At 37.7% G+C, this 27,015-nt stretch overlaps 1 protein-coding gene across 1 annotated transcript in view; it reads left to right on the top strand.

Moving 5' to 3' along the window:
• The window catches only part of GNAI3 (G protein subunit alpha i3), a 36,338-nt gene that overhangs the window by 1,263 nt on the left and 8,060 nt on the right, over nucleotides 1-27,015 (top strand). The window contains exons 2-5 of the mRNA XM_032303610.1: nucleotides 17,767-17,809; nucleotides 17,922-18,063; nucleotides 21,547-21,704; nucleotides 23,903-24,031. Of these exons, the coding sequence (XP_032159501.1) occupies nucleotides 17,767-17,809; nucleotides 17,922-18,063; nucleotides 21,547-21,704; nucleotides 23,903-24,031 (472 nt within the window). The remainder of the gene's footprint in view (nucleotides 1-17,766; nucleotides 17,810-17,921; nucleotides 18,064-21,546; nucleotides 21,705-23,902; nucleotides 24,032-27,015) is intronic.

Genomic DNA, 27,015 nt, shown 5'->3' with positions numbered 1-27,015 from the left:
TTTGAAACTGGTTTCTAGAGCCTCAGTAAATCATATAAAGTACCCTGGCATCAGCATACCAATTAGTTAAGTCACAGTTTCTTTACTATGAGTATTTTCTACAGTTCTGTTAGAGAAGAATAAGTAGGAGTAATGGTTTCTGTAAGCAATAGAACCTCTTTTTTTTTTTTTTCAATAGAACTTTTAAAAACAATTTTTGAGAAAAAGAAGTTGCTTTAGGAGAAGTGCCAAATTTCATGGTATAAAGCTCTGGAGAACAGAATGCACCACCATAAACCAAGGGTTATTTTGTATTCCAGGTTGTGCTGGATCCCCATGCCAGTATCTTCATATTGACATATTTAGTGGATTGTAGATTGCAGAAGCCCTAGGAACAGCTCTTCAGATATAGGGGGAAAGTTATGCATTGGAGCTTGAGCTTTTGGTTTGACTATCTGACCTTTCATAACACATGGATTCAAATTGTAATTCTAGACTGCCACTCTCTGTTTAACAGGTATCATTTGTGCATGAACATGGTCCGTGGCACATAGTAGATGCTTCTTAAATATTTACTAGTGTAAACCACTTAATGTTGGAGATTGCTCCTTGGGCTCTTTCAGATGTTTAACATAAGCCATAATACTCAAGGCATTAATGTTGTCTGTATTGATTGATTGGTTATGAAATTAAAGGTGTATTTTCATCTTGCCTTGTTTTACGTTAGCCCATCAGAGATCCCCTCAGGACATTAGCCTATTGTAATACAGTTATAAACTGAGGCTTTCTTCCAAATGGCAGGATTTGGCAGGCAGAATTTAGGCAGGCAAATGTCTGGAAAAATCTTTATTCGGGATTTTATAAAAAGTGTATTTAATTAAAAACAAAATAAAACACATGATGACTTAGCAAACTGCAAAAGCAGTAAGTAAAAATCAAAGTACTAAAACATTTGCTTTTAATTTTTACCAATTTCATTGTTTTAAGTAAGATTTTTTAATATTCTTGAGCAAGTTAAGTTAACAGATATAAATAGTTGCAGACACAGATGTTTTTGCTTGAACCATATCATAATGCACAGAAGTTAAAGTCATCCCTTATTTTCTTTAAGCAGAACACACTCATCAAGTATATGGATAACTTTTTTTTTTTTTTGCTGTAGAATACCTCCTTTGATGCACATGCAAGTCATTTTTACTTCATCACTTTGAAACTGTCAAACTTAGTCTAAGTGGAGGTATATTCAGTTACCTGTGTTTTTCCTCTCACCTAACAGGTGTTCATTAGATACTACTGGGGTTTTTAATTTTTTTTTTTTGGAGGGATGTAGTTTAGTATAGTGATAACAACAAGAGCTATAAAGTCAGACTATTTTAAATTCCAATTCCCATTTACCTGCTGTAGCCTTGGGAAAGTTACTTAGTCAGTTTTGCTCTGCTCCATTTTCTCATCTTTAAAATAGAGAAAATAGAGGCACTATAGGAATGCTATGAGGATTGATATGATAATAATTTAAAGTGGAATACAGCCTGGCACATAGGATTAGCTCAGTGAATATTAGCTATTATTGCTATTATTTATTTATTTTTTAAAAAAGATTTTATGTATTTATTTGACAGAGATCACAAGTAGGCAGAGAGGGAGGCAGAGAGAGAGGGGTCAGTAGGCTTCCCGCTGAGCAGAGAGCCTGATGTGATGCGGGGCTCAATCCCAGGACCCTGAGACCATGACCTGAGCTGAAGGCAGAGGCTTAACCCTCTGAGCCACCCAGGCACCTCGCTATTATTGTTATTATTAAATCAAAAATAATGTTACAGATTATAGGTACTATAGAAATTCAAATTAAGAAGCCAGGGTGGGCTCTATTAGTTAAGGAATACCTAAGTGTTACAGTTTTTTGATTACCTTTGATTTGAATTTCCTTTAGGTGTGTTCTTGGGAAGTTTCTTGGTGTGTTCTTGATAATGTCAAATTAATGTTTAATAACAATATTATGTAGGAAGACAAAATTATATTATGCAAAGCTTCCCAACTGGAGTGCAGTATATAGGATGGTATACAAGTGTGCTGTTTGTAAATTTTTTTATAGTTTTGAAATTTCATTTTTTTATTTTAAAATTTTTAAGGTTTTTATTTATTTATTTGACAGAGAGCTTGAGAACACACAAACAGGGGGAGCTGCAAAAGGAGAGGGAGAAGCAGGCTCCCCAGGGGATGCAGGGCTCAATCTGAGGACCCTGGAATCATGACCTGAGCTGAAGGCAGACACTTAATCATCTGCTTAATCGACTGAGCCACCCAGGCGCCCCTATAGTTTTGAAATTTTATATAATTTTCATAACTTTTTGAAATTTTGCAACAGTTGAAATGATATTTGAACATTTTTTAGTATGATTTCTTCTTTAAACTTTGGAAACATGGCAGTTGCAAATACTAGGAAGGTTTATGCCAATTAGTATTTATTATCATCTATATACTTCGTATTTTTTCATGTCATAATTTTATGATATGAAGAAAATACATATTATTTTTTCCAAGCCCTTCCAGCTTACTTTAGTAAGCCTTAGAAATACTATCATTTTCAGTGTGTGCCATTCATGTGACAAAAGTTGGGAAGCACTGGTATAATGAATGGATAAGAGTACTTGCTTTCAGAGTCACATAGAAATGAATTCAGTTCTCACCTTCATTTACTAGGTGTGAGACCCAGAGCATATAACTTAGCCAGTGAATCTTATTTTCACATATATAAGGTGGGGGTGATGTCTGTTTTATAATATGCGATAGGATAATATATGTAAAATGTTTAGCAATAAGTATTGAGTATAGGTAACTTCTGTTATTATGATCATGTCTGTGAAAGCTTTTCATTTTAGCTACTTTTTTCAAGGGTGTTTCAGACAAATGATTTTTTTCAAATAATATATTCTTTTCAAAGGTTTTCAAGGAGTTTTAATAAATATCACTCTTGTGATATTAAAAAGAATTAAGTACTATAATTTAGTTTTGTAAGTTATTGAATGGTTTACTCCTGTGCTATCTTCAGATTTTATTTCTTGATAATTCCCCTTAGCAGATCTTGAGAAAACATTATTAGGCAAAATGAGATTAATGCTTTGTTCTCTATGATATTTTTGGTGGTAGTATGTCAGAAATTAAGTTGTGTTCAAAGAATTAGGATCCTCTAATTCACTTAAACCTTAAGTAATTTTTGTGGTGGTATTTCTCTTGTTCTTGAATTTGACTGAAATTAGTTTAATGTAATAATGCTGTTTAGGAAAACCTTAAAGACACAAATTTGTAAAGTGCACATAATGTAAATGTTTAAGAGAATATAAAGAGAAGAAACTGTTGTAGTGTTTGATTTTCCCTCCAGTTTTAACTGTCTTCATTTTGGTAAAATTCTGTTTTCAGTGTTTAGAAAGTTAGAGTTACCTTTAAGCCTTTATCTCTCCAGGCTATCTGTTACCTGCTTAGCAGTCATCTGTATCATACATGTAATTGAAGCTGCTTGAGCTGAGTAACATTGTCTTTGGAGCACTGTTTAATTGCCCCAGTTTTGATACAGTTCTCTATGTAGATGAAGTAACCTATTTTTCATGTCTTGGTATTAGTAAGTTGTAACAGAAATGAATATATCCGATACAAACCAAACAAAGAAGAACCAGAAAACCAAATTTGTTTGACTTGTACCTGAATAATGGCCTGGTAATCTTAGAAACAAATTTCAGGAGGGTATAGTCTTTAGTGGATTTCCTTTGATTTTCAAGTTGGACTTGGAAGATACTTAAAAGTTGAAGAGATTTGTGGGATGCCTGGGTGGCTCAGACGGTTAAGTGGCTGCCTTCAGCTCAGGTCATGATCCTAGGGTTCTGGGATCAAGTTCTGCATTGGGCTCCTCACTTGGCCGGGAGCCTGCTTCTCCCTCTGCCTGCTCTGCCTGCTGTTCCCCCTGCTTTGCTGTCTCTCACTCTGATAAATAAATAAAATCTTAAAAAAAAAAAGTTTAAGAGATTTGTTAAGGGCTAGTGGAGATATTAGTGTGTTCATTGTTCCATTACTATTTTGCTGTTAGGGACTTTTTTTTGTTACCAAGTGTAATTCACAAATGGGTAAATGTTTCTAATATTCATACAAAAAGACTTTGAGTTTTTGGGATCATTGTTAGTGTTTTATATCTAGAAAAATTTTGTTGCTTAATTTTGAAATAGATAGTATTCTAAAGTTTTTCTAGTTGCTCATGTAAATCTACTGCTGTATAGTCAGGGAAGTCTCACCATGATTAAAACATACTTATTTATTTATTTATAAAGATTTTATTCATTTATTTGTGTGAGAGAACAAGCAGAGGGAGTGGCAGGCAGAGGGAGAAGCAGGCTCCCTGCTGAGCAAGGAGCTCTATGTGGGTCTCTATCCCAGGATCATGACTGAGCCATAGGCAGAGGCTTAACCAGCTGAGCCACGGAGGTGTCCCTACCCTCTTGTATTGAAATTGTGCTTGTATCTCCTGCCCTTATTTTTTTTTTTTAGACTTTATTTATTTATTTATTTGGTAGTGGGCAAAGGGAGAAGGAGAAGCAGACTCCCCACTGAACAGGGAGTCAGTCAGAGGCAGGGCTCAATCCCAGGATCATGACCCCAGCCAAAGGCAGACCCTTAGTCAGCTGAGTCACCCAGGTGCCCCTCTCCTGCTTTTATTTATGTGGTCTGATATTAATAGTTACTACTCTGGTGACATGGGGACCATATAAATCAGACTTCTTTAAAGCTAATTAGAAAGGTAGCTTGCTTCTTGTCATCTTGTAATTTCCTTTGGTAGTTGAATTTTAAAATCAAAATAGTAATCACTTGAACTTTAAGAGCTTATTATGGAGATTGTATAATGAATTTGGATTTCTGTTTTATTTATTTATTTTTTTATTTTTTAAAGATTTTTGTTTATTTATTTGACAGAGAGAGAAATCACAAGTAGGCGGAGAGTCAGGCAGAGAGAGAGAGAGAAGCAGGCTCCCGCTGAGCAAAGAGCCCGATGTGGGGCTCGATCCCAGGACACTGAAGTCATGACCTGAGCCGAAGGCAGCGGCTTAATCCACTGAGCCACCCAGGCGCCCCTGGATTTCTGTTTTAGTCATGTATTGATATCCTTAGTTTTTATACTTTTTTATTAAATGGAGAATGTTGTATGGAAATGGATTTTTCCCAGGATCTTGGAAATTATATTTTACAGATGTAAATTATAGGATTGTTTTAGAGTGACATGCTTTTGATGGAAGGTTTCCCCCTCTGTTTCATGAAGTTAGAACATCAGAACTGATAACTTCAAAACAGGGTTCTGTTTGATGTAATGATATAATCACTACCATGATTTATATAGGTAAAGTGGTTCTGATGTATGTGTTAGGATAATGCAGTCCTAAACTTTCCATGGCAGTTATTTCAGTGTTGAGTTAGTTATTTTTGAAAATAAACATTGAATGACTTCAGGTTAGTGATACAAATCTCTTTCACCGTTTCTTAGCATTAATAAATCCTCACATACTTTAGTTAATTTCAGGTGGTTAAAAACTAATTTCCTTCCTTCCTCTGCTTTTTTTTTTTTTTTTTTTAAATTTTATTTATTTATTTGTGGGAGAGCATGTGCGAGAGCACAGGGTAGGGGGTCCAGAGGGAAAAGCAGACTCCCCGGCTGAGCAGGGAAGCCCACCACTCAGGGCTGTATCCCAGAACCTTGACCTGAGCCAGCAGACGCTTAACCGACTAGGTTACCCAGCCACCCCCTCTCCTCTGCTTTTTTTTGTTTGTTTTGGGTTTTTATTGTTGTTTTAATTTTTTATCTTATATAAAGATATTTTTATACAATATCTTTATTGTATTATCTATGTTATATCTATATAAATGTATAATATTTATTTTTATTTTCTATATCTTCTATATTATAAATATATCTTATATTTTCATCTTATAAGAAATATATTTCTTACCCTTTCATTTTTGTTACTATGGTAATAACTAAAATAACTAAAATCCACATTCACATCTTCATCAATATTTATAGTTTTTTGAGTTTTTCTAGAGTACTTACAAGTTTGTGTGTGTGTGTGTTTTGTTTTCAAAGATTTTATTTATTTATTTAACGGAGAGCACAAGCAGGAGGAGCAGCAGAGGGAGAGGGAGAACCAGGCTTCCTGCTCCGCATGGGGCTTGATCCCAGGCCCCCTGGGATAATGACCTGAGCCAAAGGCAGACTCTTAACCAACGGAGCCAGCTAAGCACCCTTACAAGTTTTTTAATTAACTTTTTATTATGGAATAATTACACATTTATAGAAAAGTTGCAGAGATGTAAGTACATAGAGTACCTGTATACTCTTCACCTGGTTTCCCTTAATGTTGACATCTTACATAGCTATGGTACATTTCTCAACCTTGCACAATATTGGTGCATTAATGTTAACCAAACTACATACTTTATTGGGTTTCAGCAGTTTTTCCACTAATGTTCTTTTTCTGCTTCAGGACCCAATGGGGGATGCTGCATTGCATTTAGTCAGGGCTCCTTTTTATTGAGCTTTTTGGTTTTCAGTGTTGGCAGTATCTCCAGGGAGGCTCATTTATTAACTTATTTATGATTTGGTATCTCTGATCCTCTTTTATGTGCACAGGTACTTTCTTAGCCTGGAGATAATTGAGAAATAGACAAAACTCTTAAGCAGATAGGGGTGCCTGGCTGGCTCAGTCGTTAGGCAACTGCCTTTGGCTCAGGTCATGATCCCAGGGTGCTGGGATCGAGCCCTGCATTGGGCTCTCTGCTGGGCGGAAAGCCAGCTTCTCCTCTCTGCTTGTACTCCCTCTCTCGCTGTGTTGCTCGCTCTCTCTCTCTCTCTGCCAAATAAATAAATAAATAAAATCTTAAAAAAAAAAAAACAACTCTTAAGCAGTTAAAGTTGTGGAGATACAGGAGTAAACAATGGTTAATATGTATGGAATGTAGTTACAGAAGGAGTAGCTGATTTGGGGAGGAGGATGAAGAAACATGTCAGGGAAATACTCCCAGAGGAGGTGATATCTGACATGGACCTTAAGGGACAAATAGGAACTCTTAAGACAAAGACAAGAGGGAAGTGCATCCAGACAGAGGGAATAATATGTACAAAGGCTCAGAAGTATGAGTGAGCAAATAGTTAGATTTGCCTGGGATAAAGGGTTAGTATAGGAGGAGTGTGGGAGATAAGGCTGGAAAGGTGTGCAGGGGATTTGGAGAGTGTTCTTTTGAACTTTTAGTCTTTAAAACCATATTTTATTTTATAGCTAGAAATAAATATAGATATAATTTGGGGCAAATCATTTAGGGACTTTGCATTCTCCTCCCTCATTTCACTGCTAATTTATGCTGTAACAAAAGGTTAGTAAAAGTAAATACATGTGTGAATCCCAAACTTTTGGGTTTTGACTTACAGCACTGATGAACATTTATATGGTAAGGGAAATTGAAATTGTAGGAATCCTTATGATCTGGCAACTCAGATTATAATGGTTTGTTATTTGTGAATTTTTAAAATGTGGTATTTGCATTCGATTGAACAGATGTGTAGAAAAGTGCTGTATGCTGCATCATTGTTTGGGAAACTTAGGTAGGGATATAATTCTAACATTTTCAAGTGTAAAATTTAGGGATATATTGGTTTTGGTGAATGGATGTAACATTACAATTAACTTTGGAGGACACTCCATTAAATATAAAAATTTATTTGTATGGTTTAAAACTGAGTATTTTACATTTCTATCACAAGAAAATTTTGAGGCAGAGCTAGAAAGAAATACACCTTTGCAAAAATAGTTTCAGTCATGTACAATGTACATACCATATAATTTAGCGTTAGCACCAAAATGGCTATTTGGTGCCCTGCTTTTAAAGAAATAAAAGGAAACTTACTCACCAGAGGCCAAAATTAGAACATTGAGGCAGCCAGAGGATAATTCCTCTTCTTGCTCACAAATAACTGCTCCCTTAAGCATTCTTTTTATATATCACAAAAGTGAAGAAGAAATCCCACTCTCCCTCTAATTGGCCAGTTGCCCCCAAGAGAACACATGATCTTTAGTGACACTTAAGTTACCTTTTTCATATCCTCAAGTGATAACATTTTGAGGAGAGCTATGTGCAAAGTGAGCTGCTTTAGTCTAGGATTTCACATATTGTGATCTCGAAGTTCAGGATGACTTTTTCTGTATCTTCTAGGGCAGAGTCCTCAGATAATCTGATTGGTTTTACTCATCTTTTGGAGCTTGGACACACAGGATGTAGGTCCTCTGTCAGCCTATGACTGAGTGGTTTCTGTGTCAGGTGTTTACCCCTATCTAGTCACAGAGAGAGGCGTGACTCAGTTATGTGGGGGATTGCCTACTGAGGAGGCTAAGGAGGGGTTTCTCCAGGGGTTATGGGCAGGCATATATTCTGAAGTTATGTTTAATATATCAGTTAAGGTGTTTTTTGTTTTCTTTTTAAGATTTTGTTTATTAGGGAGCGAGAGAAAGAAAGAGAAAGAGCCAGAGCACTAGCTGGGGGAGGGACAGAGGGAGAAGCAGACTCCTGGCTAACCACAGAGCCCACACAGAGCTTGATCTCAGGAACCCAAGATCACGACCTGAGCTGAAGTAAAACGCTTAACCGACTGAACCACCCAGGCACCCCTGTATCAGTTAAGTTTTATCAAAAACTTCTTATATGTGCTTAAGTCTTTTTGGCTGTTGGTATGTGATTGCTTCCCAGAAAACTCTTTTTCAGGGGCACCTGGGTGGCTCAGCCTATAAAGCTGTTGATTTGGGCTCAGGTCCTAATATCAGGGTTGTGAGATCCAGTCCTAGATCCAACTCCATGCTGGGCTAGGAGGCTGCTTGAGATTTTCTCTTCCTGCTTCCCTTCTCTTTCCTGCTCCTCCACTCTCCCTCTCTAAAGGAAAAAAATCTTTTTCACAGTAGAGACCCATTATCTCTGTCCCAATCTCAATGTACTGCTTTTACCTTTAATATATTTATTCATTTATTCATTCACTGAACAAGTATTTGAGTAGTATGTTTCATGCACTCTTTTAGGTGTTGGGATATAGGATGTTCAGGACAGATTTGTAGCAGTTTATTTCACTGAACTGGATGGTGGGTGCAAGGGAGCTGGGGTGTAGGGTTTGAGAGGTTTAGAGGGGAATAAGGAGAATAGAGCTTGTGAGTGAGTTCGACTGTATTGTCAGGTGTAGTTGTGGGGTGAGAGTTGAAGACCTCTGCCAGGAAGGGGTGTGGCGCTGAATAAAGATAGCAGAGGAATGGAAATCTTCTGTTTCTGTTAACTGCCCACATTGAAAATTCCATTCATGGCAGCTGGCATTTACAAAATGTGATTAGGCAACTACGGAATCTCATAGAAACTCAAGCTGTTCATCCCACAGTTATTATGTGCCTACTCTGTCCTAGATATGGGGGGGGTAGTAGAAACAAAAAGAAGGCATTGTTTTGTGCTTTCGAGGAGTGTGCTTTTTTGAGTTTAGGACTAATGGAGTCATAAACAGGTACAAACCCAAGTAATTACAGTAATTTGACCAAGTATTAGTGTTGTGGTGTTTGACACTAGCTAAAGGGCCAGGTTGAGCCTTGTCAGCATGCCTTTGAGGAAGAAGTACACAGATGTGGAAGGGTTTTCAGGTCATACTAGAAAGAGTTTAATTATCATTTTAGTAAAAATCAAGAAAACCAATTAGCTTATGAAAAGCAAGATTAGGATCTGGAAAGATAGTCAAATAATTTTTTTTAGAGTAGCCAGACCTGGCTAGAGATAAAAAGAGGCTGGGAAGGACAGTTTAGGACTTAGTTTTAGAAGTTAATCTCTAGGACTTCTGCAGAAAGGTAAGACTTGGTGTCAGCCATCAGGAGTAATATCTCCCTTAAGAGGGAATGAAGATGGTTTTGGCAAGGAGTTGGAAGTTTGAGTTGAATGAGGTTTCAGGGATGTTCATAAGTAGAGGCTTGGCACACTTAAGAGGGACAGTGGCCTAGGTAAAGCGATTATTTTGATATTTTAGGCTATGGAAACTTGCTGATTTCACAGATAGATCTAACTGCACCATGTGACCACACATTCCTTAACTTAATTGTATTTGTGTCCTGCAGTTCCAGGCACATACAAGAGACGTGTTTGTTTAAAACAAACAAACAAACAAACAAAAAAAACACCTTTTTAAAAAATTTGCTCCGTGATGTTTTTCCCAATTGTAATTCTGCTAATGGGTGGGCTCTGGAGAGACCAAGAAGAGTGCCTTGGTCTAGCACTAGCTAGAGTGTTATCTAAAAATAGTGCCATATTGGGACGTAGCTATGCAGACCTCCAGAAAGAGGGCTATGTCCTAGTTATAATGTGTGCTTTTAGAAATTTCAGGATCTCTCCACAGAAACAAAGGAGTATTTAAAAGGAAAGATGTTTCAGTTGCTCCTGGAATAACCACAAGTACTCATGATAGTGGTACAGAAAACTTTGAGGAACATTCAAAGAAAAGCTGTAAGGAGTACAGATGGGTGAGAATGTGGGAGAGGAGGTAGAAGTAGTTAGGAGTGTCTAAGGGCTTAAAATATATTTAAGGAAGAGACTGTTTTTGTTCCTCATGGTGGGGTAGAGAAAATGGTTAATGGTTTGACATAGTTTGCTGTGGCATTTACGGTCTAAATTGCTGTTTTAGCATGTGAATCCAGACTTCATCTAGGGTTTATTATTGTGAACTAGCTGATAAGTAGTTATATCACTTCTGCTGGGAATTTGAACCAAACCAACCTCAGTATCTATAAAGAGGTTTTATTAAGTTAAACTTTTGGGGACTTAACATTACTGAGTGGTATTCCAGTGAAATCAGCATTCATGAATAATAGCTAGGTAACATTTATTGAATATTTACTACAGCGGGTACTGTTCTAAGCATCTCGAGTTGACCCTTGTTTTACAGATAAGTAAGTTCATTGTGCTTGGAAGGCAGGGAGGGTAAAAGCATAATGTAGTTTCTTGGACTGGCTTTAAGTTTTCTTTTAATTGAAGCGAAAGAGGCAAAAAGAGAAGATACCAGGTGACACCATGTTTCTGCGTATCAACCATCTATTCATGTTAATTTCTGTGTATTTTATTTATTAAAGATTTATTTGAGAGAGAGAGGAGAGAACAAGAGCTGGAATGCGGGGTGCAGGAGAGGGATAAGCAGACTCCCCACTGAGCGGGGAGCCCCACGCTGGGCTCCATCCTGGGACTGCAGGATCATGACCTGAGCTGAAGGCAGATGCTTAACCGACTGAGCCACCCAGGCATGCCTGGCATCAGTTTTTAAAATCAGTGTTACGGGACCCCTGCGTGGTTCAGTTGGTAAGCTTCTGCTTTTGGCTCAAGTCAGGATTCCTGAGTTCTGAGATCAAGTCCTGTATCGGGCTCCCAGCTCAGTGGGGAGTCTGCTTCTCCCTCTGCCCCTCTCCCTGGTCATGCACACGCTCACTCTCTCTCTCCTGTAAAAATGGATAAGTAAAATCTTTAAAAAAATAACATCAGTATGTATGTAAGTTGAATATGTTTACTCATGATGATTTACTTAGATTAGCAGTTCACTGACCTATAAAAATTTTACAAAGACATTATAAACATCTCTTGTTTTTCATACCTGTAATGTAGTATATATTGCAGGAAGAAGTAGGGAGAACACATGTTGGTGTCTGCTGTCCAGTAGCTCCTTAAAAATAAAATTTAAGACGTTTTTAGGTAAATATGATTTTACACTAGATTATGTACTAGTGAATTATTTTTCATCAGACCTTGTTGGTGATCATACTTACCTGCACACATACTTCTTACTCATTCTATTTGATTTTTTTTTTAAAGATTTTATTTATTTATTTCACAGAGGGAGAGAGAGAGCAAGCAAGCAAGTGTAAGCATGGGGAATGGCAGAGGGAGAGGAAGAAGCAGGCTCCCCGGTTGAGCAAGGAACCACCCCAGGGTTCTGGGATTATGACCTGAGCCGGAAGCAGACACTTAACCAGCTGAGCCCCCCAGGTGCCCCTATTTGATTGTTAATAAGATTTTTCTAGGGGTGCCTAGGTGGCTCAGTCATAAAGTGTCTGCCTTCAGCTCAGGTCATGATCCCAGGGTCCTGGGATTAAGCCCCACATCAGGCTCCCTGCTCAGTGGGAAGCCTGCTTTTCCCTCTCGCACTCTCCCTGCTTGTGTTCATTCTTCCGCTGTCTCTCTCTCTGTCAAATAAATAAATAAAATCTTCAAAAAAAAAAAAAAATTTTCTAAATTAATTCTACCCTTTTATCCTCTGCAGATTACCTGCCCTCTTTTATTGAGAAGACCATCTAACTTGGCTATTTCTTCCCCTTTTCTCTCAAAAATCTCTATAGCTTCCTCCTTTATCCTTTCTTCCTCTTTATGTAAGATGTCATTTAGATATATATTGTTTTAAGGATGAGTCTTCTAAGTCGAACTGATTCCATTCCCTCCTGTTGTTGGGACCTTTCAGACCCTATCCTCTGTAAATCCTGTCCCCTGCCCATTTCCTTCCCTCCTGCCTGAAGTCATCATCAGTTCCTGCCTCTCCAAGCCATAGGTTGTATCTTTGCAGTTCCTTTGAATTCCAGTTAATAAAAAAAAACAATTAAAAAAATGAAGCGTTCAGACCTAATAATAAAGGGTTATAGAAAATGTTAGACAATTATTAGTGCCATTTGGAAATGATGAGAAGAGGGGCTTTGAGCTGGAAGTTTCAAAAAATTAGAGCAGTAACATACAGTAGGTGCAGTGTCAAGCTCAGCCATGTGAAGAATAGAAAGGATTAATTTGAGAAATGCATAAGAAGAGAGATTTCATTACAGCTTGATGTAAGGCGAGAAGAGTGAGTGGGTTCCAGATGATTCTTAGATTTCGTACTTGGAAGAAAGGTAAGATGGTAGCACTTCGTGATGATCTGGAAGCTGCATGGGTCAAAGACTAGGTATAAAGCAGCTCTCCCCGCCCCCCATTCATTCTTTATTTCTGTAAAATGTCCTGGAATGCCCAATAAGATAAATCTTGTATTTAGTTTTGTATTCAGTAAGAGGTGCCTTTAAGAGGTGAAACTGGATGCCTAGTAAAACCTTGGGTGGATATATGTAGTTTGATAGTAAAGAAAAGGACAAAGGGACATCAGGGAACCTTGAAAAAACTTGAGAGAGGCAGGGCAACATACTTCTTTAAAATCAGCACCTTTATAGGATTAACTTAATGAAATGGGTAGAAATTGATTCTTTTTAAAAATTTTTTAAAAGTTTTATTTATTTATTTGACAGAGATCACAAGTAGGCAGAGACGTAGGCAGAGAGAGAGGAAGGGAAGCAGGCTCCCCACTGAGCAGAGAACCTGATTCTCTGGGGCTCTATCCCAGGACCCTGGGATCATGACCTGAGCCGAAGGCAGAGGCTTTAACCCACTGAACCACCCAGGTGCCCCTAGAAATTGATTCAGAGAGTAATAGACTCATTGATTGTTTCATTCAGTCCAACATAAATGGTAGAAATCCTGTTTTCAATATGTAAAAGAATGTGAACATTAGTTCATTGACCTCTGCTTTTCGTAGTAAATTTAATAACTGGTGCTAACGTGGGATCATCTGGGAATGTTGTGTCTTAAACTAGTATTTCAAATATAGCGGGTATGCTTTTATATTCTCTTCAGAATTGAATTATTATTTTTATTTTTTTTTGTAGGTAACATGGCAGAAACCACTTTTTAAAAAAGATTTATTAGAGAGTGAGTAGGCATGCAGGCAGAAAAGCAGAAGTGGGGAAGAGAGAATCCTCAAGAAGATTCCTTACTGAGCACAGAGCCCAACAGGACACAGGGCTCAGTCCTCATGACCTGAGCCGAAATCGAGAGTTGGCTACTCAATGGACTGAGCTCCCCAGTCACCTCTGGAGAAAGCACTTCTTTCTAGCAGTATCATTAAAAAGTTCTTTGTTTGTTAGTTAACATAAATAATTAGTGCTACCCCTATTTATTATTAGATTTATTATTATTATTATTTTTAAGAGCAGAGATAAAGTCAATTCCTTTTTGAGTCTGTAAAAATGTAGATGCCTGGAATTCTTAAATTATTTGAATTTTATTTTAACTAACAGTTTGGATTGGTAGTGTTGAGAAATATTTAGTAAAGGATCATGCTTATTAAGCTTTAGTAATATATCTGTTCAACAATACTTTCTTGCCTAGCCAATTTATGTCACGCCCAGTTCTAGGCCCTGGGAATACAAGGAAGAATAAACCATTACGGGGTTTATATTTTAGTGAGATAGAAAATGAACAGATTTTAATGTGAAGAAGTGATAAATGCTTTGAAAAAATATAACCTAGAGTGGGGAGAGAGTATGATGGGGTGGGGACTATTTAGATTAGTCAGGGAAGGCTCTTTTGAGGGAAGAATAAAGTGTTACAGAAAGTTACTCCGGGTGGGTTAGGGGGGTAGGAAAAGAATAAATGAAACAAGATGGGATCGGGAGGGAGACAAACCAAAAGAGACTCTTAATGTCACAAAACAAACGAGGGTTGCTGGGGAAGGGGTGTAGGGAGAGGGTGGGGGTGGTTTGGACATTGGGGAGGGTATGTGCTATGGTGAGTGCTGTGAAGTGTGTAAACCTGGCGATTCGCAGACCTGTACCTCTGGGGCTAATAATACATTATATGTTTATAAAAAAATAAAATAATTTAAAAAAATAAAAATTGAAACCTCTATTAAAAAAAAAAAAAAAAGTTACTCCAAGCAGAGGGAATAGTAAATGGCAAAGGGCATGAATTAGGATCTAGCTCACTGAGAACCAGTTTGGTATGTTGGAAGAAAGGCAAGAAAACTGGTCTGACAGGAGCAGAGAGAATGAAGTTGAGAATGATAGGAATTGAGGGTGAAGTGATACGCAGGGGCCAGAGCATGTTTGACCTTATTGCCTATGGGTTTTATTTTGAGTGTACAGTTGAGATACAACATGGAGTTAGAGGTGCCAACACCTCCACACCCCACATACTGAAAAATGTTTTGTAAAACATTTTGACTCCCCAAAATTTAATAACCTGCTGTTGATGGGAAGTCCTGCCATAATATAGTCAGGATGTATTTTGTTTGTTATATGCATCATATATTGCATTCTTACAATAAAGTAAGCTAGAGAAAAGAAACTTACGAAGAAAATATTACAATACTTTACTGTGTTTATTGAAAAAGAAAAAGAAAAGAAAAAGTCATGTGTTAAGTGGACCTGTGTAGTCCAAACCTGGGGGCAGAGTTGTGACATGATTTGATTTTTTTTTTTTTTTTTTTTTAATTTTAAAAACAAAGTTCAGCGCAGCTACTGAGTAGAAAACTAGCTAGGAAAGGCAAGGTCTCAAGTGGTGGACCATTTAGGAAGCTTTAACAGTGATCTAGGCTTGTGGTTTCCAGTGTATTCATGATGGTCCATGTGGTACAAGAAAAAATGTTACCAGTATATTTATACTTTTTTTATTTTTATTTTTTAAATTAAGCTGGGGGAGTTGGGAGGGCCTGGTGGTGGGTATTAAGGAGGGCATGTATTAAAAGGAGCACTGGGTGTGGTGCATAAACAATGAATCTTGGAACACTGAAAAAATAAAATAAAAATCCATAACATGGATTCTTAACCAAAAATAAATTAAAAAAATGTATATGCAGTATTGAGGGAAAAAAATTAAGCTTCATTAATATTTGATACACATATTGGTACTGGTGCCACATTCCATTTGTGGCATGTATTAGTTACATGTGACCTACCATTTTTGGCTTGAGCAACTGGGTGAGTGCTGGTATTTACTGAGGTGAGAGAACAGGGAGGAACAGTTCATGTTTGGGGGTAAGCACAGGGAAACAGTAGCTCAATTTGGGGAATTTTAAGTTTGAGATGCCTCTTAGAAATCTAATGAGATTTATCAGGTAGGTGGTTAGATATATGACTCTGGTGCCAAGGTGAGAGATGATAAATTTGGAAATCATTAGTGTCGAGGCAGTATACAACAACTTTGGAGCCAAACTGTGTGAATACAAATTTCAGCATTGTCACTTACTGACTTTAATGGTGGACAAGTTAACTTTGTCATCTCTTGGCTTCATTTAGCTCACCTATAAAATGGAAATAAGTGTTTGCCTCACCTTATTGTGAGGATTAAATGAATTAATAAAAGCAGAGTGCTTAGAACAGCATCTGGCATGTAGTACACAATAGATACTATTATTATCAGTTTATGAATGGTGTTTGAGACCAGGAGATTAGATGAGATGAGCTAGGGCATGGATGTAGGTAGAGAAAAGGGCCCAATGAAGGAGTGCTCAAATAGTAGAACCTTTAAGATTCAGAGACAGGAGGGAGGAGACTGAGGGGTAAGGTAGGGGTACTGACCAGGAAGTTGTGGGGTCTGGAAGCTTGCCTACTGAAGGAAACATTTCCAGGGAAGAAGTTATCATTGGACAAATTCTGCTCAAGAGGTCGAGTAAGATGAGGACCTGGAATTGATCAGTGGGTTTGTTAAAATGGAATTTGTTGGTGACCATGAGAAGTGGTTTCAGTGAGAGTGGTGGATAAGAATATCTGATTGGAGTGGGTTAAGGAGAGAATTGGAGGTACAGAATTGGAGAACATGAGTATAGACAACTCAGGAGTTTTCTGCAAAGAGAAGGAGAGAAAAATAGAGTGGTAGAGGAATATGTGTGGAGTCGAGGGAAGGTTGGAGTGGGGGGTGTGTGTTGATTTAAAATGCAAGATAATGCAGCAAGCAAGCTTATACTGATGAGAGTTCCCCAGTGGGAAGAGAAAGCTTCACATATGAGTGACTTGGGATAGTTACAGTATCCAAGACCTTGAGTAGGTAAAATCTGGTAGTTTAAGGCACAACTGGAGGGATTAGTTTTAGAGACTGGCAGTGACTCTTCATCCATTGTTGAAGGTAGAGAATATTATTGGGGGGGGGGGACTACAGATAGATTGGTAGATTTGGTTTTCGAGTGCTTTAATTTTTCTAAAAAAGAGAGACAGGTCATCAGGTGAGAGTCAGAAGCGAGAAGGAGTTTGTAAGGTTTGAGAGAGGGAGAGGAAGTGGTGTGAAATAGTCATCTTGGAAGATGGAAAGTGAATTGACTGGGGAAATGCAGGTGAAATGTCAAGGAGTTCCAAGGGCTGACCTGACAGTTGGTGATCATTAAGGTGATTCCAGTTGAAGGACCAGGAAATATGGTCTTGAGAGCATATGCAGTGAAAAAGCAGTGGGGACAGTGCTTTCTCTGCTTCTATTTTGAACTCTTGTCACATGACTGAGAGGATTGCTCTTGGAACATTCCTCAGATCCATGGATATTGACAGAGTAATTAATTAAAGTGAATAGGCAAAAAATGAGCCATTTCACTTTTGCCTATGTTCAGTTTCTGTATCATGATATATTTCACATAGAAGATGAGTTCCTAGAGGTGTTTATGTTGCCATATCTCCTTGAGCATACCTACTTTGCACAAAATCAAGTAAGTTCTGGGCTACTTTTAGTGAATTATATTTGGCTGCTAAATTATGTTAAAGTAAAAAACTCTATTAGGGAAAGCTTAGTAATTTTTCTTATTAGAAAGCCTCACTTAAAGTTTTCCCTAGGACCTGTGGTTTCCATTAATCTAGGATTATCACTCATGTTGATTTCATACTTTGTGTTTGATTACAAGTGAGTTCAAAGTCTGGTTTTCTTTTCTTTCAGGTGCTGGAGAATCTGGTAAAAGTACCATTGTGAAACAGATGAAGTAAGTTGGAACATGGCATTTTATAAAACCACATTTCCTCATAATGCATGAAAGTCCATAGTATCTTTTTTTTTTAGGTCCATGGTAATGATTTGTGGTTTTCTTTTTAAAGAATCATTCATGAGGATGGCTATTCAGAGGAAGAATGTAAACAATATAAAGTAGTTGTCTACAGCAATACTATACAGTCCATCATCGCAATCATAAGAGCTATGGGACGGCTAAAGATTGATTTTGGGGAAGCTGCCAGAGCAGTAAGTGTTTCTCATTTCTTCTTCACTTAACTTTCTTTTAGTAGGTGGGTTAAGCAGAATTTGTTTCATCTTTTAGGGAAATAAATTTAAATAACAAGCTAAGATGTAGCCAGGTACTGTGTGCTCATTCGAAAAGTATTAGCCATCTGCTTTAGGAGATACTCGATTACCACCACAAAGAGGAGTCAAGGAAATGGGATTGTGTGGATATCCTGTAGGTTTCTGTGACAGCCATTTTTTATTCACTCTATTATAGCACAGTCTTATTTAGTAGTAGTAAATGCTAGTAAATTGAAATAATCTAAAAGAGATAGCTCTGCTTTCTGTGGTGTAAAGATAAAAGGCACATTTCAGTCTCCTAAAATATACTTGAAAAGGACATGAACACTGGAGCTCCTGGGTGACTCAGTGGGTTAAGCCTCTGCCTTCAGCTCAGGTCATGATCTCAGGGTCCTAGGATCGAGCCCTGCATTGGGCTCTCCGCTCAGTAGGGAGCCTGCTTCCTCCTCTCTCTCTGCCTACCTCTCTGGCTACTTGTGATCTCTGTCTGTCAAATAAAAAAACAAAATCTTTAAAAAAAAAAAAAGAAAAAGAAAAAGGACATGAACACTAAGTCAAAAATTTTTTAAAATATATTTTATTTATTTATTTGACAGAGATTACAAGTAGGCAGAGAGGCAGTTAGAGAGAGGAGGAAGCAGGCTCCCAACTGAGCAGAGAGCCCGATGCGGGGCTCGATCCCAGGACCCTGGGATCATGACCTGAGCTGAAGGCAGAGGCTTTAACCCACTGAGCCACCCAGGCGTCCCTAAGTCAAAATTTTAAGGACAGTTTTTAGGTACTCAGAAATACCATATCCCTGTACTACATTGGACAATAACCTACGCAGTTGGGTTATATCATGTCCTAGGATAATTCTTGTACATGTCAGATATTTAAAAGTTGTGTTCATTAATTATAATACTTAGTATGCCATGAAGTTCTTGTTTATAAATTAGGATGTTTGATGCAGCAGGGGGAGGGCCAAAATGAAGGCAAGAGATCTATTGTATCTCCAGCATACTCCTAAGAGAAGGCTGGGGATGTATAGAACAATTTCCTAGAACTAAGGGAGTCATCAGCTGTGTTCAGGATGCTGTTCGTAGGTGCTATGGACAATAAAAGGAAGTGACTTGGGGAGGCTGTCTGGGAAGGCAAAGCCCATGTGTCTGTGAGGTAGCTTAGGAACTCATAGCTGCTTTTAATTTATCAATTAACAAGCTATTATTAATGCAGATTAATATTCAGTAAACAAGTGGGGAAATTGTTGCTGGGAGAAATCATACAAGAGTGGTTATAATTGGATGGTATTCGGCTAAGAATCCTAGAAGTGAAATAAGGGAAGAGAGGAGGTGGGGTAAACATAAAATGTGAAATTGTAAAATGTAAATATAAAATGATTGGAGAGAAGAGCAGCAGAAGAGGGGACAAGGAAATGTGTGAGGCATGACTTTTATGTTTTTGTTAAAAAAAAAAAAAAGGTGCTGCATCACAATTAGAGACTTTATTTTTCTAAGCCTCTGAGAGGGAGAAATAGGATAAGGAATCTAAGAATAAGCAGTGCATTTCTGTCTTACATCTTTCCATCATTTCTTTACCTGCTGCTTTTGTTTCCTTCTTTTTCTTTCTTCCCTCTGCACCCCACTCCCACCAAGCTCTCTCCAGTGTTATTTTCCTCCCTTTCCTCATGCCTCCCTGTCACCTAACTCTGCGTCTCTTTTGTGTTCACCTGATCCAGAAACTGGTCCATGCCACTGCATTTAGTCCCTTCCTTCTGTTTGTTGGCTTTTTCTTCATCTCAGTTATTTATGCCGCCTTTTCATTTCTTCTTTCTTTATTTCTCACTGTCTGTCCTCTTTATATCTCTTGATCATCCCTCCTTTCTTTTCTTTCCCTTGTCAAATTTGTTGTTATTTAATGTTTGGGTCCTCACACTACTTTGTCACCAATACAATTGACATTTTCTGTCCTTGTCCAGTTGTGCTGCTGTAACAAAATACCACAGACTTAGTAGATCATAAACAACAGACGTTTATTGTGTCCACTTCTTGGGGTTGGAAGTCTGAGGTCAGAGTGCTAGCATGGTCAGGTGAGGGCCCTGATCATTTGTAGGCTTCTCACTGTGTCCTCACATGGCAGAAGGAGAAGGGAGCTCTCAGGACTCCCTTTTTAAGAGCACTACCCCTTCCCTTCCCTTTCATCTTTCCTTTTTCTTTTCATTCTTTGGGACCTGGGTTTATTTTTAAACTACCTGACAAGTAAGGGTGGGTAGAATAAAGCAGAATTATCAGAGTTTGCATAGCCCTTTTCTGTCCTCTTTATAGCTCATGTTTTAGATTTAAAAACTAGCCACTTACGAGCTTTATGACTCATGAGTTTTGATCAAATCTCTTTGTAACTTTCTTTTCCTCTTACTGTCTTCCTCCTCCCCTTATTTACAGGACTTTTATTATTATTATTATTTTTTAAGATTTTATTTATTTATTTGACAGACAGAAATCACAAGTAGGCAGAGAGGCAGGCAGAGAGAAGGAAGCAGACTTCCTGTGGAGCAGAGAGCCCGATGCGGGGCTCGATCCCAGGACCCTGGGATCGTGGCCCGAGCCTAAGGCAGAGGCTTTAACCCGCTGAGCCACCCAGGTGCCCCTGGACTTTCATTTTTTGGGGAATCTAGAAACTGAATTTTTTCCTGAGGGATTTATTTCCCTCATTAGGCTTCCAGGCTTCTTAAATAACTCAGTCTCCTCTTCTTCCTGTTCCTCTGTCTGAACTGAAGAGGGGAGAAGAGAGTATTTTTTCCTTAAACTCGATTAATATTTTACTCCCTCTGACGTGTTTAGATTTTACTTCTTATAGGCTAGTTTTTTCATTTCTCTTTTTATTGTAGGCTTCCTTTGACAGAATGGGAATGTGTTACATATGCCTATCAGAAAAACCTATCAGTTTTTCTGTCAAAAAATCATGAGTAGGGGCGCATGGGTGGCTTAGTTAAGCATCTGCCTTTGGCTCAGGTCATGATCCCAGGGTTCTGGGATTGCCCCATGTTAGGCTTCCTGCTCTGCGGGGAGCCTGCTCCTCCCTCTTCCTCTGCCTGCCCCCTCTTCCCTCTGTGTCAGATAAATAAATAAAATCTTTTAAAAAAATCATGAGTAAGCAGGATAGAGATCTGTAGGCCATTCAGAAGAGATCTTTTTAAGAGATGGTGGTATGTGGTAGGGGGACCAAAATCATTCCTCAGCTCAGCTCTGCACTTCTAACTACAGTGCAGTGAGTAGGGGGAACGACTTCATTGTGCTTCTCTCGGACTGCCCTGCCTGGAAAGGTCTCTGTAATACTTCTGTTAAAATAATGAAACATATAATGTGCTTGTGTTTGGAGAGACTCTAGTCAAGTCTTTAAGAAGTGGAGAATCATTTGTCTCTCTTTCTTAACTCCTTTCTTCAGGATGATGCCCGGCAATTATTTGTTTTGGCTGGCAGTGCTGAAGAAGGAGTCATGACTCCAGAACTAGCAGGAGTGATTAAACGGTTATGGCGAGACGGTGGGGTGCAAGCTTGCTTCAGCAGATCCAGGGAGTATCAGCTCAATGATTCTGCTTCATAGTAAGTAATTTTTCCATAACAGGAAATAATTGGGTGGCCCTAAGAAAGTTTAGGCTCTGTCCTTAACAAAACATTTAAGTAACAGATGCTCTTAGAACTCTATAGCATCCCTTGTAAAGATGGTTTCAGTTTAGGGTTATATGGCCCCTGATCAATTTGTATGACTCGGAGTAAAACATTGCCTCTTGGAATGCAAATGGGAGAATTGGCACCATGAAAAGTAGCTCTGTGGTTATTATTTATAATAAGTGAGTGAAAGAGGAGAGAAATCTTTTGGAGCTGGATCCTGGATCTCCTCCAGTGCTGTTCCCTCTACATAAGAACTTTGCATTAATTTCCAACTTGTAAGGGAAATTAGAATTGTGATATTCTTTTTTATGCACCCAGCTCTGTGGCTGGGCTGCACTGTGGATGTCTTTGGTACCAGTCACCACTAACATCTCTTTTGCCAGATCACAATAGTAGACTTTGTACAGAAAGAGAATGTTGAGTCTTGGAAGGAAGTCAAAGCATCTGTTTGTCAAGGAAATTCTCTTAAGTGTTAACATAGTTTGAGAGAATTTGTAATTAATACTTGAGCAAAGCTTTACATGCTATCCTATTTTGCTCCTTTTACAACATGTTTATTTATAAAGACCTATATTCAAAATGTACTTTTTAATGAGCCTTTTGGGGACTTGGTAAGTCCGTGTATCTATATCTGTACTAATTGGGGACACTTTTAGGCGTTAAGGTATTTTCAACAATATTCTATATCCTACCCCTTCATTATTGTTTAAGTTGTAATAGGAAGGAGTTAATTTATATTTGAAAAACTTAGTTATTCTTGAATGAAAAATTAACTTGAGAAACATTTCAGTATTCTTGCCCACATTTTAAAATATTTTTTAGTTGCATATGTTGGTAGTTTCAGTTACTCTCCCAATAATCATGAAAGGTGTATTGTTACTTTATTTCATACATTCATTAAGCTCTGAATCCTGTAACTATACCAGAGAACATGTGATTTTATATAGGGTTTTTCCATAATGTTTGATCAAGGCTTGACTCACTCCTTAACATTAATGGTGGTAAGTACCACCACTTTAGTTATAAAACTAAGTAGTTTTATAGAAGCTTGTTAATGATTGCACTTAGAATAGTGCAACCTGTTCTTCAGTTTTCTGACCAAAAAATCTTTAGTAGGAGTCCTGAAGTTACCAAAAATTAGTTGAGCTTTAAAAAAAATTAACTTAGCTTTGAAGCAGTCTTTTAGTTCTTCCACTGAATAAATTAAATTTCTTTGGAAGTGTTTACAATTTGTTTTTGACTTAGATTTAAAAAAAACACAACTTGGGGCGCCTGGATGGCTCAGTGGGTTAAGTATCTGCCTTTGGCTCGGGTCATGATCTCAGGGTCCTGGGATCAAGCCCCGAATTGGGCTCTCTGCTTAGCAGGGAGCCTGCTTCCCCCTCTCTCTCTGTTGTCCTCTCTGCCTACTTATGATCTCTGTTTGTCAAATAAATAAATAAAATCTTTTTAAAAATAAATACCAATGCACAACTTTTCTGTTTTATGAATGAAAACAGGAAATAGTCATTCCTAATGAACATAGTTCTTAATTTTAATTTTAGTAATTCAAACAACATTGTCAAATGTCCTATCAAATATCAGAACATACAAATGACCCATTAACTTTAAATGTCTGAGGGCTTTTCGTTTGGTTTTTGTGCTGTGCAATACACTGTTGATTCAGTATTTAGCATTAAGTCTCAGGAATCTTCTTTTTTTCTCCAAGATTTTTTTTTCCCCCCAAGATTCTTTATTTTTAAGTAATATTTACACCCAACATGGGGCTTAAACTCACAACCTGGAGATAGAGTCACATGCTCTACTGACTAAGCCAGCCAGGCACCCCAGAAATCTTTTTATAATAATAACATTTCCATATTTGTTTGCTTTTAATTGGCCATGACAGCTTAATTTTGGTAGAATTAAAACCACTTTTGTGTAGCATATATAGAACCTACTTTAATTGTCCTATGTTAGGTTCATATTTTTCTCATTATCATTTCTGTGATACTGAAGCTCTGATTTTTGCTTTGCCACTTTAATGACAGGTTCAGAATCCACTTTTGGCAAGGAACTAGTTTAGTCTGTTGATTTGCTGTATATATGGTTGACTTCCCCAGATAGTAACAAATACGTGTTTTATTCAGTTACCTAAATGATTTGGATAGAATATCCCAAACCAACTACATTCCAACTCAGCAAGATGTCCTGCGGACAAGAGTAAAGACCACAGGCATTGTGGAAACGCATTTCACTTTCAAAGACCTGTACTTCAAGTAAGTCATTAGCCTTTTGCTAGATGTGTGAAAGACAAATATCTTTCCTTTAGTTTGTATCTCTTAATCAGGGTAAAATTTCTCTAGGCAATATTCTTCGGTTTAAAAACCTACCATCATATTCATTAGTCAGTATTTGAATGTTTTAACTGAATGGGGGCCCACACCTTTCTTCTTTGTCCAAAATAGCATCGGATACTTTTGTCCATTTGGAGGAATTTAAATTCAAAATTAAATTGTAAATATCAATAGTTATCAATTTATTTTATTTTTAATTTTATTCTTTTCAGCTGCTTTTTTGTTGGAATCATCAAAACAGGTATTGAATGTTTGTTGTTTAGAAGGGTAACAACAATACTAGGGATAGATACTTAGTGATGTTGCTTTGTTCTGCCATTTTGATATTACAATAGAAATGCTTTGCTTACCAGTGTGTCGATCCTTCCTGAAGCACATTTAGGTTTAATGGAATGGAGCTAATATTGTCATGGCTCTTGGACTGATTCGTGCACAATTACAGCTAAGTTCTTACTATAGTATAGAATGGAAAATTGATACGGCGATAGAGGTATTTTGGGGAAGTACGAGATATAACAGGTGGTTGTTTTAGAGAGAGAAAATTCTAGTACAAAATACAAAGGACTTTCTTATTAGCATAGGTCATTCTAATATAGACTTCAGCTTGTCTTTGCATTAATGGTCTTTTGTAAATATTAGAACTGTCTTTTTGTTTCCTGCTTTCTGCTTTTGTGACCTTTGAGATTGGGAGTAAACTTTCCTCTTCAATATATGATGTTTGTTCCAGCTGCCTCCTTATGTTCATATGTGGTCTGTTTCACTCAGCACTGTTGCATGCAGAGGTAACTTCTAGCTGAGAGCTTCTCTGTGTTCTTCTCTCTGAAAATAGTTGCTTCACAGGATTTGTGAAATCCACACAAAGTTTAGGTATTTCTAGATACCACTCGAGGTCTTGAAATCTTAGTAAACCAAAATAGGTCAGAAACATGGTGCAGGAAAATAGCAGTTCAGCTAAATATTTGTAGAATAGAAGAGCTGCTTATCTTTAGCACTGATGAATTTATTTAATTAGAGTAGCAAAGGTTATATGGATTTATCACCCTTGCACCATAAGAATGAGATGTCTTTTTGTGTACCGTAAGATTTGTAATCCATTTATAATTAAATGTGGTGAGCTTTATTTAGTGTGGGAAGCATTCTTATTGATGTTCTCATGGATTGATCTTTAGTTGGGTAAATCCTACTGGTCTTCTTATGTCAGGATCAACAGCCAGATGTAGTTAAAGTGCTGCACCAGCTTTATTGTGGGTATGTAGATACCTTGTTATGAAGTACTATCACTTCTTCCTTTTCCTCTTCTCTCTAGGCAGAACCACTATCCATTCATTCAAACATTAATTGAGCATCTACTATATGCAAGGCATTGTGTAATTGCTTACTTGCCTCTCGGTTATGAGGTAATGTTTATAAAATGTTGATCTGTTAGTGAATTATATTGTAAATGTTAAATGTGCTAAAAGTCCACCTCGGGGATGTCACAGTATTCTACCAGTTTTATGAACTTTGTAAAAGAAAATGGAGGGTTGAACTGAAATTATTGGTGTACCAGCGTGTCTGTCTCCCCTTGAAAGACTTCTGTAGTGATATATATGATGTTTGCTTTCCTAAAACATATAATAGGACCGTGTATTAAAGCCAGCTTGTGACTGCATCATTCCAGGTGTCATGACCAAAGGCTGAAAAAAACCCTGCTAGATCAACCAAAAGAAAAGGCTGGGTCATAAAGAGATGAGATGACTGTTCTCTTTCAAGCATACATTGAGAAATTACTCAGTTATGTCTTATTTCTCTCAGTCTCCAGGGAAAAATTCTTTGGAAATAGACCTCGAGTCACTTTAGATCTGACATACTAAACCGCTTGGCAAAGTTTACCTTTTAAAATTTTGTCCTCGTCACGTCTGTCTTCAGAGTATCTACTCATTTGTATGCATGCCTCCTCAGATGCTGGTACCAGCTAAGAAAAAAAGCACTGCATGTGTTCCTTTTATTGTAGGCGGTAGATGAAGACTGTTGACAGAAGTACAGCAATTGAGGCAGGATATCCAGGAAGCCCCCCAGACAGGAGTGGTGGACTAAAACTAATCTGGATTGGAACATAAAGTTTGTGAACAGCTGAGGCTTTGTTGTTATGAATTAGGTTCAAGTAAGATGTAGAGTTGGAAAATACTGGTTATGTTTTGTTTTTAGATAATTGGGTTCTTAGAGTCCTACCCTGAAATATAATTTACTTTTCCCCCATAATTAATCTCTAAAATATTTTTTCCCTAAAGTAAGGAAAATATATCTCAACCATACCTTAATTAAAAAAAAAAGAAAGAAAGAAAAAAGAAAGAAAGTTAAAAATTAAGGAAAACAAACTTTTTGGAAGCACAATGCAAGTTGGAGATTTGTATTTTTTCATAGTTCTCTTTAACTGAAGAGGTAAAGCATTTGGAGGGGTAGAGTGGTGTTATGGCTAAGAGCCTGGGGCTGGAGTTAGAGTGCTTGGTTTCAAAGCCCCAGTCCCCCTTTGTTAGTAGTGTGCCTTTAGGTACTTAACATACCTGTGCCTCAGTTTCTTCATCTGTGCCCTGGAAATAATTATACTTACAGGAGAGTTGTGAGGGTCAAATGAGTTAGTGTACTTTTGGTGTTTAGGATCATGTCTGGCATCATGGTAAACCATAAATATTAGTTAGTATTCTTTTTATGACCTTAAGTTGTGTTATTCAGCTCTTCGTTTTTCCTGTCTTCCCCCCGCCCCCGCCCTTTAATCCATTTCAATGCTTATTCTGCTGACTTTTGGCACACCTGATACAAGCTTTGATAGAGAGAAGGTGCAACTAGTTATTTAAAATGAGAATTTTAATTATTCCTAGATTTTATTTTTACATGTTGTTTTCTTTTACTTTTAACCACAGAGTACC

Source organism: Mustela erminea, chromosome 10, assembly GCF_009829155.1.
Source record: "Mustela erminea isolate mMusErm1 chromosome 10, mMusErm1.Pri, whole genome shotgun sequence".
Lineage (NCBI taxonomy): Eukaryota > Metazoa > Chordata > Mammalia > Carnivora > Mustelidae > Mustela > Mustela erminea.
This window is presented reverse-complemented; position numbering and strand designations above follow the sequence as displayed.